At 39.2% G+C, this 17,817-nt stretch overlaps 1 protein-coding gene across 1 annotated transcript in view; it reads left to right on the forward strand.

Annotated features, from left to right (window-relative positions):
- LOC139692519 (RNA-binding protein 12) overlaps positions 1 to 16,046 on the forward strand; it is a 42,492-nt gene extending 26,446 nt beyond the window's left edge. The window contains exons 3-4 of the mRNA XM_071590739.1: positions 11,798 to 14,432; positions 14,547 to 16,046. Of these exons, the coding sequence (XP_071446840.1) occupies positions 11,798 to 14,432; positions 14,547 to 15,029 (3,118 nt within the window). The 3' untranslated portion in view covers positions 15,030 to 16,046. The remainder of the gene's footprint in view (positions 1 to 11,797; positions 14,433 to 14,546) is intronic.
- Positions 16,047 to 17,817: the final 1,771 nt, after the last annotated feature.

Consider the following 17,817-nt stretch of genomic DNA (forward strand, 5'->3'; position numbering starts at 1 on the left):
AAATGCAGGGAATAAAGAATAAAGTGGCAGGCCTGCGTATGTTCTCGCATATTCCATTTTAAAGGTTAATTAATTTATTTTGTATTTGAGATTCCAATTTACAAACACTATCATACTTGCGTTATTAAACCAGATATTTAGGAAATATTACATACATAAAAATAAATGATATGGCATTAGAAGGGTTGGCATTTTTTTTTCAAAGTCAGGTACACAAGTGGCCACCAAGAGAGAAAGACTTTGAAGCCATTTTCTCATTAATAGAAATGAGAATAATATTCATGAACATATGTTAAGGGTTGGAGGAATCCGAAAATATTGCTACTACCTTTGTTATTGATTTTTATGGGTACGTGGATGGTAATAAGAACAGTAACCAGTAATGTTATATTGACCCAGACTCCAAGAAATGTACCACATCAACTGCAGTGATCGTCACTAGGCAACTTCACATTTAGTTATTATGCAAAACTATTATAATGGCGTCTTGGGTAGTTTCATTGTTTGTGTGTGACCATCATATCCGTTTACAATACTTGTCACCATATTAAGTTTCTGCAATTACACATTTGGAAGTGAATCAAAGTCCCAACCACAAGTGCCAAAAGAGGCTCATGTTTCCCAGCCACTCACTCCCTTTCCTTAAAACATCAAGGCTGGTTGCCAAAAATCTACTGAAGCCGCATAACAATGCAAAAAAGCACTTGGAATACCAAGGGTAGCATATCAATAGGACACTGCAAATGTAGTGTATTCCTAGAAGGATTTCGGTGATGCTGGTTTATTTTGGCAGTGTACTCGCAAGTAGTTTCCTCTTGACATAAGGTCTTATTGCAAAATGTTAAGCCTGTACATGTATTGGGAGTTTTTATGCCTGTTCATGGAAGAGGCAATGTGTGATGTTAACATAATTACCTTACATGTTCTTTTTGTGTGCAATACAATCTGAAATATAGGCATTACTTATTACTGAGAGTTTACAATTTTGAATATTTTCCATGCCTTGGTTGTGACTCAATTCTTTCTCAATGAATTAGGGCATCACTGGTTTAGGCTTAAAAAAATTGATGGATTAGATTTTTTCCTCCAAATGAAGATTGAAACAATCTCTTACATTTTTTTAATGATGAGGTTGAAGTTGTGTCCTACAAAGACAGTATATTGCCCATTAAGTAGACTAGACTAGAACTTTTTATTGTATCCACTGTGCATGTGTTGTTCTGGTTTACAAGCTAACCTTAAAGCAATGTAAATTATAAGCTTTTATGTGTAAATGTTATTCTCTTGACTTTCCATGGAAAATGTCAGATCACAGTTTTAAGGGCACATTAATTAAAATACTAATTGTCAGAATTGTTCCATATGTGCTTATCAGTAATAGCAAATTTTACTCGACTCAATTGGGAGAATGCCTTTATTTAAGATAAGGGATATTTTTAAACTCCTGTTGCTATCAACTAATAGGCTTGAATATAGTACCATATTCTAAGTGAATTGAATTTCAGGCATTGACCTTCCAACTGGTTACATTAGAGAAAGGAAGCATAAGTAGAGTTCCCTACAGCCTGAACCAGTGTTCAATATTTTTGTGTGTGCTTGTTTGGGGAAATTTAGTCTCTCTTGCATAGTGGCATCTGTTGTGAAAATGTAATAATTGCTATTTCCAAAGTTATGCCTCTAAAAATATATACAAAATTTAATCTTAAATCACAATTAGTTTCAACTCTATGAAATGTAATTGAATTGAAATTATTGCCATCTTCCATGTGAACAGAGTGAAGTTCAATTTTTTTCTAAAAAAGATTTCCTTATCCAGGAAGTTACCATGGTGAAGACATATGGACTACATTTACTTCATTAATTAATCATTGCCATATGAATAATATTGTTCATAATTCCATTCTTGTAAACATATTTGTCATAACCTTACATCTAGAGAAGAGCTGACTCATAAAAACATTTTTCATCAAGGTAAACCTGATATTAGTTGTTTGGCATGGGTAAGGCACCAGATGGCATTTCTAGCTGATAAAGCAGCTACACGCCTTTATCCAAGTAATTATATTGTTAATGGAGTAATTAATATTGGTTTGTCTTAGAATGTATTTAGACAGTATGTGTATGATCTTCAACAGATGGTAATTTTAATCTGCAAGTTATTTCATGATACCCCAAAGAATTTGACAGTGGAATAAGGTTATATAAAATACCCTGCATTATGACAAAAGATCCCATTGTAATGTTATTTCTCTTTAAAGAAATTATAAATCTCTTGTCACTAAGTTGATCACCCTATGGCAAAATCATTAGCACTGCATTTAAAAATATTCAATCCTGGCTTTCTGTTAATGTTATATTTCTGGTCATCATTTTCACCTTTGTGATGGAGCTAACATCCATATATTTGCATCGCAAGCACAATTCAAAATGAATCAAAATCTCAGCATCTAATATGACTACGGAATTGACTTGGTCCGTTCAGTCAGTAGATATATGGCAGTGATCAACTCCATAGTCATTATCTTTAGTGATCATTAGATGGTTACATGCTGGAATATTTGTCACAAAAAATATTGAAAACACTAAACAAGAGTACCCATACACAATTTAAATTCATTTTACTTAAATACCAAGTCATTGGTGTCAGTCTGAAGAAATTAATTGTTAAGGATCTTCAATCTTGGGTGATTTATATAAATGGGGACTATAGAATTTTTTACAATTAATCTTCAGAGGAACTAGTCTATTGATGCATTTTTGAAGGTATTCTTGAGAGCAATGCTAAAATGTTGGTGCCATATGTAGAAACTGGCTTATTAAATAATGTGATGCCCAAGCACTTTCTCAAGTCTTATACTAAGGTTCATTTAGCTTATGTTTCTGTTTTTTGTTATTGAATGCATTGGATCTTGTAACAGGATTATAATAGTCTTGTACATCACATAGGATAGCAAATATATGGGCTGTAAACAGTCCAATTCTATTAAAAAGGTACAATGGTTACACTGATATCTAGATGCTGTATTACAAATTCATTGTGACTGCTTTCTTTTGTAGAAAGAGGACAGATTTGGCCCTAAAGAAATTGTCCCATAGTTACTGCATGTAAGATAGTGTTGGAAAAATGCATAGTGTGCATTAGCAAATAATGCCCTTTGTAGTTATGTTTTCACTTTCACTGATAGGAATTTTGGGATAGTTAAACACCCGAACTGGAATTTGGAATTGATCAAGAGTAATGCCTAATTCATCCTCATTCAAGTTTTTATATTTACTCCTATATATAAAAGTAGTTTCATTGGCAAACAGCATTGATTAACAGGGAATGTTATTGGGCAGGTCATGGACCATAAAAAGACAGAGCAATGATCTCAAGACTTGAGCCTTACGGAACAATGTTATTTATATCAATTTTTTTATTGTGCCCCAACACATTCAATGTGCTGCTTTCTATTTGGCTAATGGGATTTTATCAATTCTTTCTGCAAGCTTTATACACCATAATATTCTAATTTTTGGTAATATTACTGGAGATACATAGTAAAACGCTTAAATAATTACATGCCAGGTAAGTCGTATAAACCATAGATACAAACTGCCCCATCCCCCTGGGTCTGAAAGCAACAATCTGATATGATATTGAGTATTGTAACATGTCAACTGCTGGTGTGCCATATGTATATTTTTCCCCTACTCTTAATTGTGATGAATACCAATTTATGTTTGAAGTTGCTTCTCGTTGTGCACTATGGCCCCATACTGTTCACATATTAGGTACCATTTGTTGCCACTGAAGTTCACGCTTCCATTTGTTTTTCTTATTTCAAGATATCACATGCATAAATTCTTTGATTTGTCAGAGGACAAACACCATAGAACACTTCTTATCAATGCTGTGTGGCTGTTGCTATTGCTTTTAGTTGTTTATTATTTTTCTGCTTATGTCTCGTGGTGTATTTCTTAAAGTTATATATACTAACAGGGAACCACAGAATTTTTTACAACTAATCTTCAAAGGAACTGGCCTATTGATGCTTTTTTGATGGTATTCTCAAGAGCCAAGGGGGCTGTAAAGATAACAATTGGCCACTTAAGTGAGGCACCCTAGCTTAGTGAAAAATTCACCAGAATTTGCAAAAGCTGAAACCAGTACAAGTATGTGAGTCTTCATTTGGAAGAGGCGTGGCAACTCTGGAAAATACTCATTTGACATTTTCTCAGCCAATCTCCTAATAGGCAGAATTAACCTTCATGATGTTGTGGTAGACATGGCTATTGTCTCAATAAAAGTTACACTTTTAAAAATACATAGAGTTTATAGAACACCTATTTTTTCCAAGTAATTTTTACTTATGGAATTATTTCCTTTTACTAAACAAGAAATAGACCAAACTTTGCCCTCCTTGAACTGGCTCTGGCCCAAAATTTTGAGCTAGCCAGTATGATACTGTTTATTCAGTGGATATTGGTTTGCACTATTGTAAATGAATATTTTCCACATTTCCTAATTTTGGCATACCAACAAATGACACCCAAATACTATGTTGACCTCTGGAGAGGTATGTCGAGAATACAATTGGCAGTTAACCAAACAAAGATATACTCTCCTCCCTGAACTGAAGGGAGGTTGATGATTAAAACTATATTTTCCATGGCAAACATTAGTATCCTATTCATATTAAGTCCGGATGAGGTAGAGAGAAGGAAGAACCCTTATACCTCTGGCATTTCACCTGTGTGAACTAAAATGTCATGGTGCATCATTCAAGTTTGGTGGACAGTGTAAAGGTATTGAGTTTTACCAGTGGTTTCTAATGCCAGAAGACAACAGTTACGGGGCATGTTTTCTGCACATCAAATGGAATTCCCCTGTCATGACACATGAGACATTTACCCTTGAATGAAATGCTCAATTGTATTGCATACTTTTTTGGCTAAATGGAAAAGTTGTGTGATGAAAACGTTTTTCATTTCAAACAGTCGTTCATCTCTAGAGCCTGGGAAATGTATGTGGCATTTGCTCCTGGAAGTTTGTAAGCATTTCAAAAAGTAAAACAATGGTACTTGATATATTACAATAAGCCTAGAAAAAACGAAAGATGGAGAATTTTTATGACAAAAGAATAAAATATGTTTTAAATGTGTGACAATAATGCCATAATAACTAATATTTTCTGTGCTGCTGGACTATGTTCAACATCACAATCTGCTCTTCAAGGTTTTACTGGCTAAAACCTCACAGCATTAAAAAACCAAAGGATATGCATTGGGCATCGAAATATACACATTACTACACCCAATCCAGATGCGTGTATCTTATGGATATGCATTTCATATCCTCTGAAAAAGACAATCAGCACACCAATGACAGTTATCAGCCTAAATGTTGGTGTGATAGGAGAGGGTAGAGCTAACCCAGCACTAAGCCTAGCAGTAAGTGATATTCATGCTTCATGGAAATCTGGTATTAAAAAATCACACATCTTAGATGAAGCCGATGGTGCTCTGTGACATCCATGGGCGTTGAACTGGGACCAACTGGTCAGTAGTCCAACGATCTAAACACTAGACATCCACTTCCCCTCATCAGTATATCTGTGGATATTTATAGTTATTTACATTTGACATCTAGTGTTAGATCAGTTATAACATGCAATTAACACAACTTTTGTGATGACACTTTACTTAGAGTAGTCTACTCTTAGTATATTTAGAAAAATTATTGCTATATGCATTTACTCTTCTCAAGTTAAGTTTGGAGTTACACAAGCTTTAGTATGGTCAGTTTATTCACATAATTACATGTGTACTGTGTTGCCCAAAGTGCATACAATATTATTATTAGTATTCAGCTGTTTAGGGTAGGTTTTGGATGGGCAAAGATTGAACAACAAAAAATTTCTTTCTCTCTCCTAACAAGATAAAACCTCTCAGCCCTATACTGCAATAAGTTGTTCTCCAATTCAGACTTCATTCCATCCAAAATATGCATCCCTATCCTTTCTCCCTTGCCTAACATTCTCCCCTCTTATCATAGTCTTTAGCATTCCATTGCCTGTCAAAATACTCTGCCTCCATTTTTTCTACCTGCTTTGGATTTCTCCCAACAATCCCCTCTCCTCCCCCACCATGTCTAGAAGTACTTGCAGCTTAGAAAGTCTAAGACTTATACAGGTTGGGGTAAGTCACCTCTCCCTCCAGTTTACTCCTATTTTCTACATTGCTTTCACCAATTCTGCCCAATTCATTCTTATCGAACACCTATTTGAAATTCAGGGAGCAGTTATACATCCTGATTGTATTCTATGTTCATCTCTATTAGTGACATTAATGCAGTTTCATCGAACATGCCTCTCCCATTTCTGAACCCAAATTGATTATCCTCTGTAAGTAATCTTTTGCCCTCCTGTGCAGCCTTATCATCATGCAGGCCATAAAGGTATTGCTAATGATGAATAGTGGTGAAGTTTCTATTTACTTGAATACACTTCCAAATCTCATCCTGATCACCATAATAAAGACTGCTACTTTCCATTTTTTGATTTACAAAGCATTTTGTTGCATGGTCCCAAACACATTACGGTGTGTCCATCATTTGATGAACTACCATGATTTCAGATTTTGGTTGTTGGATAATTTCCCTATGTATTCACATTGTTAGAATAAAATGATGTTGAATAAATAATATGCCAGTACAAAATATTAAACAATGATCATGCCAAAAGTGTTCACATGCAGGACAGTGTCATTTGTATTCATTCAGAGTGGGTGATGTCCTTTTCTGGAAAAGAGAAATTAAGATACTATGCTGTACACCACATGATAACCTGTTGCACTGTTGGCTCCTGCAGAGGTCATCTACTCCGCCCTAGCAGACATAGTAGGGGGTAACGATACTTGGGAGAAGAGAACTGTGCTAAGAACATTCCAAAAGGGGGTTAGAGTATAGGAGAGAGGGAGGCCAGCCTCCCGTCAGTCGAGAAGTGGGGGGGTTAGATTGTTTATGGCATTTGCTTCCTTGGATGTGCCTCATATATTGGGTATGTTATTGCTAAAATACTGTGTTACATTCATCAAATCCAAATGGCTGTCTGCAGATAGGAGGTGCTAGCCGTGCATTAGGGATTGCTGAATGTAAGGGTGGGACCTGATGGAGCGTAACACTTGAAATTTGGTCTATTTATCTTTTGGCTACATAATATTATGGGAATTAGCTTTCAGGTAAGTGGAATTGGAAATGTGATGATAAGAGATTGGTTTTCTCTCAAATGAGAATGTCAGTCTGAATTATGGTTTTTGATGTATTTTGGGAACATTATCATTAAAATTCTTGGAGGAACCATGGCATTGATCGTAATGCCTGAAGCTTAAGGAATCTCCAGTGCTGAAATGTAGGAACAAGGAAAAACTTATAAAATATTTTTTTGTGACCATCATAAAAAAGTTAACATTTAGAAAAAATTGCCTTTTTAGGGCTTCTCCTAACTTAACCAATGGTTTGTTGTAATGTAAGTCCACTGTTGTAGTTACAGATGGGCAATTATTGACTAAACACCTTTACAAGACAACCAAACACACTAAAAGACAATATACCTTTTTAAATTGTGCATATTCATGCCTCCAATTCCATCCAGCATACCTATCATTTTCCTTTCCCTACCTCACTTGCCTGCTGTTTTCCCCTCTGTTAACTGACTGAAACTTTCCTTCCTCAATGGAAATGCTCTGCATCCATTCTTCTTGCTTCCAATGAATCTCTCCCAACAATCTTCTCTCTTACCATCCCTAGTACTTCATTGTTTCTTTTCCTTTCTGTCCATTTTGTTTTTTCTAATTCACAATGATTGACTCTTAACCAATGAATAAGCTGAACTTAATAGTAATTATAGTATTGAATTAAAGAAGCTATGGAATATTCATCCAAATGGGGCAATAAATTATTGGAAGCTGTGATATAAAATATTTATGCATAGCATAAATTTCTGTAGGGTATTTCACCTTCTTTTAAGTTTATTTCCATTGTAAATAGGAAGACATGAAAGTACCAGCTAGAATTATTTCATTACAGAAAATGACATACTCTGGTAAATTGAGAAGTAGCTTAAGAACTAACCATTCAAAATATATGTGTGAAACTGAAGTTCATTGCTTAATGTACTGTTTAGAAAGACTAGGGTCACTACCAAGTGTTGCATTGTTATGCCAAACATTCAATACTGTCTTCAAAATTCAGTGAATAGTAATGATTCTGAAATGATCATTTTTGCAAATAAAGTCATTCATTGAACAATTTGAGTCTCCCTGAGTGGGACACTTATTGAATTGAACCACTTATTTGCAAAAATATTTAATCTCATCAAAATAATATAAGTTTTTTTATTATTTTAAAATCTTTTTATGCAGGATCTTCATACAAAGGAAATTCAACGTCTTTTCATACTTTACTGAGCGAGCAGTCTTAATCATTCTGGGAGCTGGTGAGGGGCAGTAGAAAGAACATCCCCCGACGGTGATTTTTAGGGTTTAGATGCATTGCAATACATACAACCCGTCACAAAATTTAGCGCGATTTCATTTAGCCCGAAATTCGGACATTTGCGTTCTGTGACGAGTGATTTGGAATTTACCTGTCGCTGCCCGGAACGAACGAAGTCGAATATTTAGTCCAGAATCTTAACGTTTTGGCTTGGTAAACATGTTCGAAGTCTGGATGTGGAGGTAACCTGTGCCTTAATATTTCTAGAACTGTGCGTGACTACAGCCGAATACTCGCGTGTTTTTGTTTACTGAAGGCTCTTATTTTTTCTTATATCAGTAGTAAATTCTGTACGACAGGAAAATGCAGTCTTCCGTGATTTGGTGTAACCTAGATAATTTTGCTTATCCCCCAGATAAACAGAAGTGTGAGGAGTGGATTATCGTGCTCTTTAAAGTTGAACCAATTAAAATAGAAGTATAGTATTTCATATTGCTATCTAAGGGGTGTAATGAAGATGGACAGCCGTTTAAAGAGTGCCTACCTACAGGGTGCATACATACCTGTATATGCTTGAAGTCATTTCTCATTAATTGCTGTGTACACCTCAAAAGCGTTTGCAAGCCCGGCCGATATTATCACCGGTAACGACATAAGTAACCTGCAATCAAGATTAAATTTTCTTTACGTATTCCCCAAACTATTTCAATGGGTAACACGCGTGGAAATTGATGTAAAAATGTTATTTTGTGAAGGACATATGGATGTCGTAAATTTCGTAGAAGATAACCCGTAAATCCGTCTCCGATGTCGACGTTCACCTTCCAAAGCGTGTTTGCAATGCTTGTTTAGAACTCAGCATAATTAGTTTATACTTGGTGCTGGTAGTGAACGTTGCTCAATGTGTTTGCTAGTTTATTTAAAAGTTATATTAAATCATTTGCCCTAAAAAGTTTGTTAGTGTTCTCGAGTTTGCGATTTACATGAGGGGGCGTTGCGGTCGTAACTTGCATTGATGAAACTGATGACCTATAAAAGAAGCGATAATTTTTCCTTTTCCGTAATGCTTATTTTTTTCGTTTATATGGATAAATAGCCTTTGTTGTTTGTGCAGACTTCTGTTTACGATGTTGCTCAGTTTTGTCATGCGGTACGAAAGTATATTACTAATGTAACTATTCAGTAGTTTGGCTTTGCTTATATTTGGTGTCATTTTGGCCAAATTATTCTCCCGTTGTTTTGAAGTTGTGTTATCCTCCGACAGCGATTGCCTCCTGCTGGAATTGTCAATTAAATATGTACTTTCTAATGAGATAAACTGACATACGGAGCACAAAGCCGCTGTGACTCTTCGGTGCGAATAATAATACTCTTAAGAGTATTTTAGAAGTAAGGAATGATGTTTGGGGAAAGGCTAAATAGATACACGAGTTTGTTTTCACCCTCCCTGCCGAGAAGTCAATTTTGGATATTTAAGTATTTGCTGCAGGCGTACCATAGCATGCATAAAAAGCATCAGATTAATAAAGTATTTGCAGCGTACACGTCGGAATGGGCGCTCTTAGGCCTTTAATAATTCATCCAATAAACCGTCAGGAGCCTTCAGTAAACTAAAAGTCGCGTACTTATCGAAATTTCTTAGAAGGAAGTTATGTTGTTTTCTTTTGATTGACTTAAGTGTTGGTAAGTCTTAAGTTGGAAGTGCATGGGTGCATACGCATTATTTTTTGGGTCTGTAGGTCGCGATCTGTTGTCCAACAGGTAAAGCGCTTCTTTTCGTAGTGTTGTGAATGAGGCAATTGTTATACAAGAATTATGACTTGTTCTGCTCTTCGCTGGGAGTACCTCATGTCTGCTCAAGTCTGAACGTAATCGTCTATGTTCGTACTTGACGAAGTCGTATCAAGTTTCATTAACTGCTCTTGCCCTGCATTAACCATAAACGGCAACTTCATGGTAGGTGAATGGGTCGAGTAACCCGGCGTAATACACGTTGATGACCAGTTTGACAAGCAGTGGTTGAGAATAATGAGTGAATAAGGATTTTGCATTACGATCTTATATTTTGCTGCATTTGAAAAATAATGATCAGCTGGTGAAGTGAATCTCGAAGGAAAGGACAACGCCGTTCAAGATACAAGATACGAATACTACGGGCGTAATAAACAAGCGCAACAACACAGCGCTTGAGAGCAGACAGCATGTAGAAGGCAGATTTCAATCGTATCGAAGTTCATTGTTTAGTTCCGCAAAATTCAAATTGCGTGTAATGATGGCTGCAATAGCGGAGTGTACCATTATCGCATTGTCAATGAAGAATTAGTGTTTTTATATATCTAAAATGCATTAAAAAAACCTTAGTTTTAAAATTTTCAACATCGATAGACTGGAGTTAAGATAGAATAAATAAATCTTTCTCGTAAAATTTTATTGAATATGCACGGATATCACTTTGAATGGCAGGAGTGCGAAATTCATTTACTCCCTTGAACGCTTTAATTGTAGCACATTGAAAAAGACCCTCGTTAATTAACACTGTATGTTGAGTGTTCATCCACCGCACGTTTTCATCCTTGTTTGATTCAAATTTGCATCCATGAACGTCTGCATTGAATTCCAGATGCCATTAAGTTCACATTTTCAGACCATACTGGTCAGGGAAATTGTAACACTTAATGCTCAATTACTTATTAGGAGTAGGCGATGACTTGATTTAAAAGATGAATAAATTTGGCACGGCTCTGGCATTCCCTGATTCTCTGTCATCATAAGCTCTGAAGAAATAAAAACTGAACACCAAATTTGTACATAGTGAATAGTTTCCTCTTGAGTTGGTAGGTTGAGTTGTATCCACCAAATTTTGAGTGACAACTGTTTGAAAATCAAAGCATTGCTTAGCATATATTGTTGGATTTAATTTAGTGGGTCCAGTTTCTTACAGAAATCGTCATTCCTCTTACAGAATATATTTCTTACTTTATTCACGCTTTTCTCATCTTTTTGAAATAAGAATATTTTCACTTAACATTTTTGGTGACTACATACATCTTGATAAAACATATTCTTTTAATGGTGATAAGGTTAAACGCATAAATGATGCTGTGCCAGTGGTAGTAACTAACTAAAATAAACTTCCATATTCGTCAGGCACTTAATGTAAACTATTTCCTTGTCAGTCATCCAATCATTTCAATTATGCATGTTACTCGGACAAATCATCTTATTCTTTAAAGTGTGTGCTAGTGAAGCCATGGTTTTAAATACCATTTACTGTAGTTGTGGATGGGAACATCAAATATGCATCCTCATCCCTCATTGCAGCACCGATGAAGATGCCAGGCAGGCCATGATGTTGGATGGTGGAAAAATAAAAGAGGTGAAGATTCGCCTCCTCCTCAGCTCGCGAGCCCAAATGCAGAAGGTCATCGAGGTGGCGAGGCAGCAAACAATGGGGCTGCAGAGTTTCATGGCTCCGCTGACCACGGCGGCCCCCACACACCCCATGCAGGCGGCTCACATGGTCACTCATCCCCTGGCCTCTGCCGCGATGCACGGCCAGTCCCTGGGCCAGCCCATTGGCCAGCCCATGGGTCAGCCGATTGGCCAGCCCATAGGCCAGTCCATGGGACAGCACATGCCCCCGGTCATGCTTGGCCACCCGGGAATCGGGCCCTCGACTCCAGGCGGTGTGGGGCAACTCGGAGGGATCCTACCGCGACCCCTGGAAGTGCCACCGCGGATGGAGAGCGCCGAGCGCAGCGTGGAGCGGGGGCGGAGCGAGCGCTCTCACTCGCGGGATGGCGATCGCCGGGATCGCCGCGATCGCGATCGCAGGAGGCGTCGCGATCGCAGCAAGAGTCGCAGCCGCAGTCGAGAGAGAGGGAGCAGGCGGCGGGGGAGGAGCAGGTCCCGCAGCCGAAGCAGGGACAAGGAGAGGAGCTCCAGGTCGGATAGGGGCCGGGACGCGGCGTCGGACGATGGCGACAAGAGGAGCTCTGCGGGCAGCAGCAAGGATCAGAATGGGGACGTGGTGGTGGTGGCCCACTACCCTGCCCCAGGTCGAGGTCGCCCCTTGGCCTCGCAAAGGCCGTCATCACTCCAGCCCATGACGGGCCCATCACCTCCTCTTCAGAAGGGGGTGCCACAAAGGCCTCAGGGACCTATGAGGCCTATGGGAATACCAAATGGGGCTAACGAGAAGGGAGGGACAGGAGAGGTGCAGCACAAGTGGCCCATGGATGCCCAGCAGCAGGGAGGTGGTGCACTTAGGGGTCTGCCGGGCACCCCTTTGCTGAGGAATGCCGAGCATCCCGGAGTAGCAGCCTCAAGCATGGGCAGTGATGGTGGAATGAACATGGGTGGCATTGCCATGATCCCTGACTCATTGCCCGGTGGCTACTCGGCAACGGAAGGGCCGAGGTTTCCCCGCAATGAAAGGTTTCTTCCATCTGGTGGAATGGTGGGGGGACAAGAGGGGCCACCACGGATGAGACCCAGTGGTTGGGGAGGTCCACGTGCTGAGGGCTTTGCTCCAGGGAGGCCCATGGGGCACTTTGGAGCCGATGAGGAGCAGAATGAATTTGAGGGCCACTCAGAGATGTATGAGGGCCACCCGGGAAGGCCCTTCCGGGGTGCAGGACGAGATCCACAGTTAATGGAAGTGGGGGGGAGTGGAGGCAGGCCTTACATTGGGAGAGGCAGTCAGATGGGTGAGCGGGGACCTTATTTTGAGGGAAGGACTCCCATGGACCGAAGGCAGTACATGGGTGGAAGGGAAGGGCCTATGCCAGGGCTCTTTGAGGGTGGTGAGTTTCACCGAGGAAGCCATCCTCAGTTTGATAGACTGTATGGTAGATTTGGAGGTGAGAATGTTTCCGAGGAGAGGTTTAGTGACCACAAGCCAACTCAGAGGGGAAGGGCAGGGGGTGGGGGCAACTGTGTTGAAGTCAGGAATATGCCTTTGGAAGCAGGCTATAGGGAAGTGCGCGAGTTCTTTAAAGGGCTTCATATTTCAAGTTCAGGACTCAAGGTGATTAATGACAATCATGGCAACAGAGTTGGGATATGCTATGTGAAGTTTGTGAAAGCACCCGATAGAGAGATAGCCCTTAACTTGAATGGTAGACTTATGCAGGGGTCAGCAGTGGAAGTACTTACATTGGATGATGAAATATTTGAAAGAGCAATCGATTCCTACCGGCCAAGCAGAAATCCAATGTACAATAGTGGCAGTAATCAAGTTACCAGAGGGGCAGAGTGTTTGGCTCTTGTGGGTCTTCCTCATTATGCCAAAGAACAAGACGTTATGAAAATTTTAAAAGATTATCCTCTGGTGGATATTGTGTTGGAAAAGTCGAAAGATGGCAAAGGCCGAGCATATGTTCAATTTAGTACTCAGGAAGATGCTGAGAAGGCCCTCAGTAATAAGTTCACGATGGATCAAAAGCCATTGAGTGTCATCCGTTCGAGCACAGACAAGTTTAACGAGGTGAAGAAAGCACTTGATCTCAAGTCCAAGAGGGAAGTGACCCCCCCTGACCAAGTAGCGAGTGCAAATGACGAAAGCAAACTGAGTGAGTGTGAAAACAATACTGATGCTGAATCCAAAACTCCCATGACTGAGTGCATCATCCTCAGGGGCCTCCCAGACAATGCAAATGACCGTGAAATATTAGACTTTTTCTCCGATACAGGCTTGGTGCCGTTTAGAATACACATAATGCTTGACACTTTTGGGAACCCTTCGGGTGATGCATTTTGTGAGTTCAGCTGCCGTGAGGAAATAGTTCAGGCCCTGACAAAGGCCAACTCACCAATGGGTAAGAACAACATAACTGTGCAGGCTGTGCCGGTTGGAGAGATGCACGAGGCACTTGGTGTGCCCCCTAAGCCAATCAAAGAGCAGCTACCCACCGAGGAGCGCCTTCACAATGGTGGTGGTGGTGGTGGCAGTGGTGGTGGTGGCAGTGGTGGTGGTGGTGGCGGTGGTGGTGGTGGCAGTGGTGGTGGTGGGGGTGGAGGTGGGGGTGGAAGCCTCTCGGAGGCCACCCACCCCACACATGGGGGCCAGAGGGGGGGTGGACCCATGGGTCGAGTGTCGCAGGGCCTCCTGGGTCACAACCCTGCTTCACTCAGCCCCAGCCACCCTCCTTCAGGAAGTTCGGGCACCAGGCCACCATTGCTGGGCCGGCACCCAATGCCAGGGCCACCACTCTTGGGCATGCGTGGGGCACCCCACCATGATGGTATGCCACCCTCTGGGATGATGAGTGGGCAAGGCCCTGAGATGTCGGCAGTGGAGGGATTTGGGAAGCCTGGATGTGTAATTGCTATGAAGAACGTTCCCTATAAGGCAGGAGTAGAAGAAATCTTGGATTTCTTCCGAGCTTTTGATGTTTCTCGAGAGAATGTGATTAGACGCTACAGTGACCAGGGTATGCCCACAGGTGATGCTCGTGTGGCATTTATAAGTCCATCTGAGGCACAGCGAGCGCTAAGGGAACTCCACTATGGCAAAATTCGAGATCGATCAGTTTACCTTACATTGTTATAAATGTTTCATATTGTAAATAGTTCTGTGTTATGGACTCGAGCATTCCCATATGAGTAGATCATTGTGTGTTTGTAATTAGCTTTATGACTCCATGTGAATGAATGTTTTTCATCTGCTCTTTTGTTTACAAAATGGGACTGGACAATTGTTGAGTGGTGATTTTTTGATGTGTTTTTCCCCTCTCTCATAAGCAGAATATTCTATGATTCAGTCAGCAATAATCAACAATATAATGGATTATTTTTGATTTTTACAAAACTGTAAATACCCTTTCATTGCCATAAATAATACTTACGAATTGAAATAATAAAAATTTCACAAATTGTTTACCTTTGTTAAAAAGTGATTTGTATTTGCTGGTGTTTTCACATACCTTCCATCAAACTTTCTTGGAAAAGAATCCCAGGAGGGAACCCTAAAGCCCAGGATCAAAGGTGTCCTAGATATGATATTTCAAAATGACTGAAATAGGCACATAATTTGGCATCTGGTGTGATATAGTGTCTCTATATAAATGTTTAACCTCATCAATAAAAATGCTTGTGTTTTTATATTGATTACAAAGAAGTAATTATATTCACAGAAAATACAGCTTTGTAAATAATTCAATGTATGTGATTTGTATATCTCTGACATGCTCTCAATTTTAACCAAGAATATACTTTTGTAACAAATAAAAAGATTTTTCATCGGTGTACATAGTTAGGTGCCCACATTGTCGTACTTGGTGGAAAATCTGGAACTCTAATGTTTTAGTAGCAAAAGGTTAAACTTGTGTTCTTAAAATTCACCCTATTTTGATTACATAGTTTTCAATACTATATTTGCATCAAATTTTATGAGTGATACATTATGTGCTGTAGTCAACACAAGACTCTGGAAACACTTTATATTTAGTGTGATGTGGAATATTCTGTGAAATTGCTGCCCTTGGATTAATTTCATATTGTATTGGTTTACATGAAAATATCATCCCCTATGAAATCTCTATCTAAAACAATGTTCCAAAAAATAACATTTTTCAATTTTATTTTCCCATCATAAATTTTGATTATTCAAAGCTATGATGTAACTTGGCTTAAGTGCTTTGAAAAAAATATAGATTACAACATTACCCAATGGCTCTAGATTGCCAATAATTCTGGAAGCATCCATTACTAAGCCAATGTTTTTTTTAGAAATTGATCGCTCTCTCATACATATATCACAAGCGCTGTTGCGTGCCCTGCCATTACTTCACTTATCACACCCTCCACCCTAGTGTAGTGCTCAAACTTCACAACTTTTTCAGCTCCTTTTCTTTATGGCGCACCCAATTTTGAATGAGTTCACTTGTGGTCCTCATGTGCTCTTATAGAGCAGCGGTGAGACTGTGGCCCACTTAAGTCATAGGTCGCTCATTTTTTTGGCACTTACCAACTGTAGCGAGTGCTCCAGAGGGGGGCCACTGCAGTGACCATGGGAATGAAACTCATGGCTTCCCATGTTGATGAATTGAAAGAGAAGCACACATTGCCCTGGGCATGGTAGCCCAGTAGGTGGAGATAGGACTGGGCAACTGGCTGGAGGGCCCGGGTTCAATTCCCAGGGATACCTCTGTTACACCCTGTGCAGCTTCGTCAAAACTGTGATTTTTGGGGTCCACCAAATCTTTCAGGGAAACCATATAGGTGGCACTCAGGGAATAAGAAATAGCCCCCCATAGTCGGTGAGTGAATTTCACCGTGCCATTTAGGGGTTAATATGAAAAGTTAGCCCTCCCTTCAGTTATGAAGCCACTTTTTGGGTTGATTACTGTGGTTATAATTACTAGTAGTTTGTAGGTATGCTGTAGATAACGTGTATCTAAGTGAAAGTGTCACATAATGTTTGCTCCAAAGTTTCCTGTTTAATTGCATTTTTGCAATTATCATCATTCTGCCTTATTTACCATGCATTGGTTATTCAAATTTCAAAACTTAAGTAATAATTGAAAAAGTTCAACGGTATATGCTTTTCCTTAGTAAAATTATTTCCTTTATATTTTATTAGAGATAACTCAAATTCCTATAATACAGTAAGCAGTGGATGTTTTCCATGAGTTTAAATAAATAGTTGATGCAAATTATGCCAAAATTGGTTTTAATATTAGTTTAAACTGGCACAGTGTGGCTGGAAAATGTTCCCCTTCTGTTAACAATTGCTGTTGGGCATGAAAAGGAATACAGTATCAGCTGATGATTGCCTAAGCTGATTTCTCTCCCAGAAGATTTGAAAATTGATTGCCCAAATACTGAGAAAGATCCTTTTAAAAAATAAAAGCAAAGAATGAATCAATAAGCAAAATAAAAGACCATATTGAATGAAAGGAACTTTTTCATCGATGCTTGTATTGGCTCCCTCTGGGGAAACACAAATTAGGACTCAAGTCTTCGCACCTCTGGGTCACGTATGCACAGTGGTACTTAAAAAGTTTTTCAATTTCATGTATTTGCATTTTTATTCCAATATGGGATCTTCTCATTTTATTTTGTGCCAGGAGCCTTGAAAATTTCTTGGCCCCCATAATACAGCGATACTTCGGAGTCTGGACTCAGTATGTTCTAGAACCCCATTCTAGTTCCACATTGTTTGTGCACCAAGACAATTTCTTATCTTTGAAATAATTGAAACTGGGTATCCTAATCCATTTTATTGATTAAGTATGGTTTTAATAATAAATTCCTTGGATTTTCAGGTTTAGCAGAGGTATAATATTTGAATACAAATGTTAAGTAATAAAATTAGTGAAAAAACCTATATTTACCTT

This window comes from Hetaerina americana, unplaced genomic scaffold (assembly GCF_022747635.1).
Source record: "Hetaerina americana unplaced genomic scaffold, ioHetAmer1.1.p SCAF_4, whole genome shotgun sequence".
Lineage (NCBI taxonomy): Eukaryota > Metazoa > Arthropoda > Insecta > Odonata > Calopterygidae > Hetaerina > Hetaerina americana.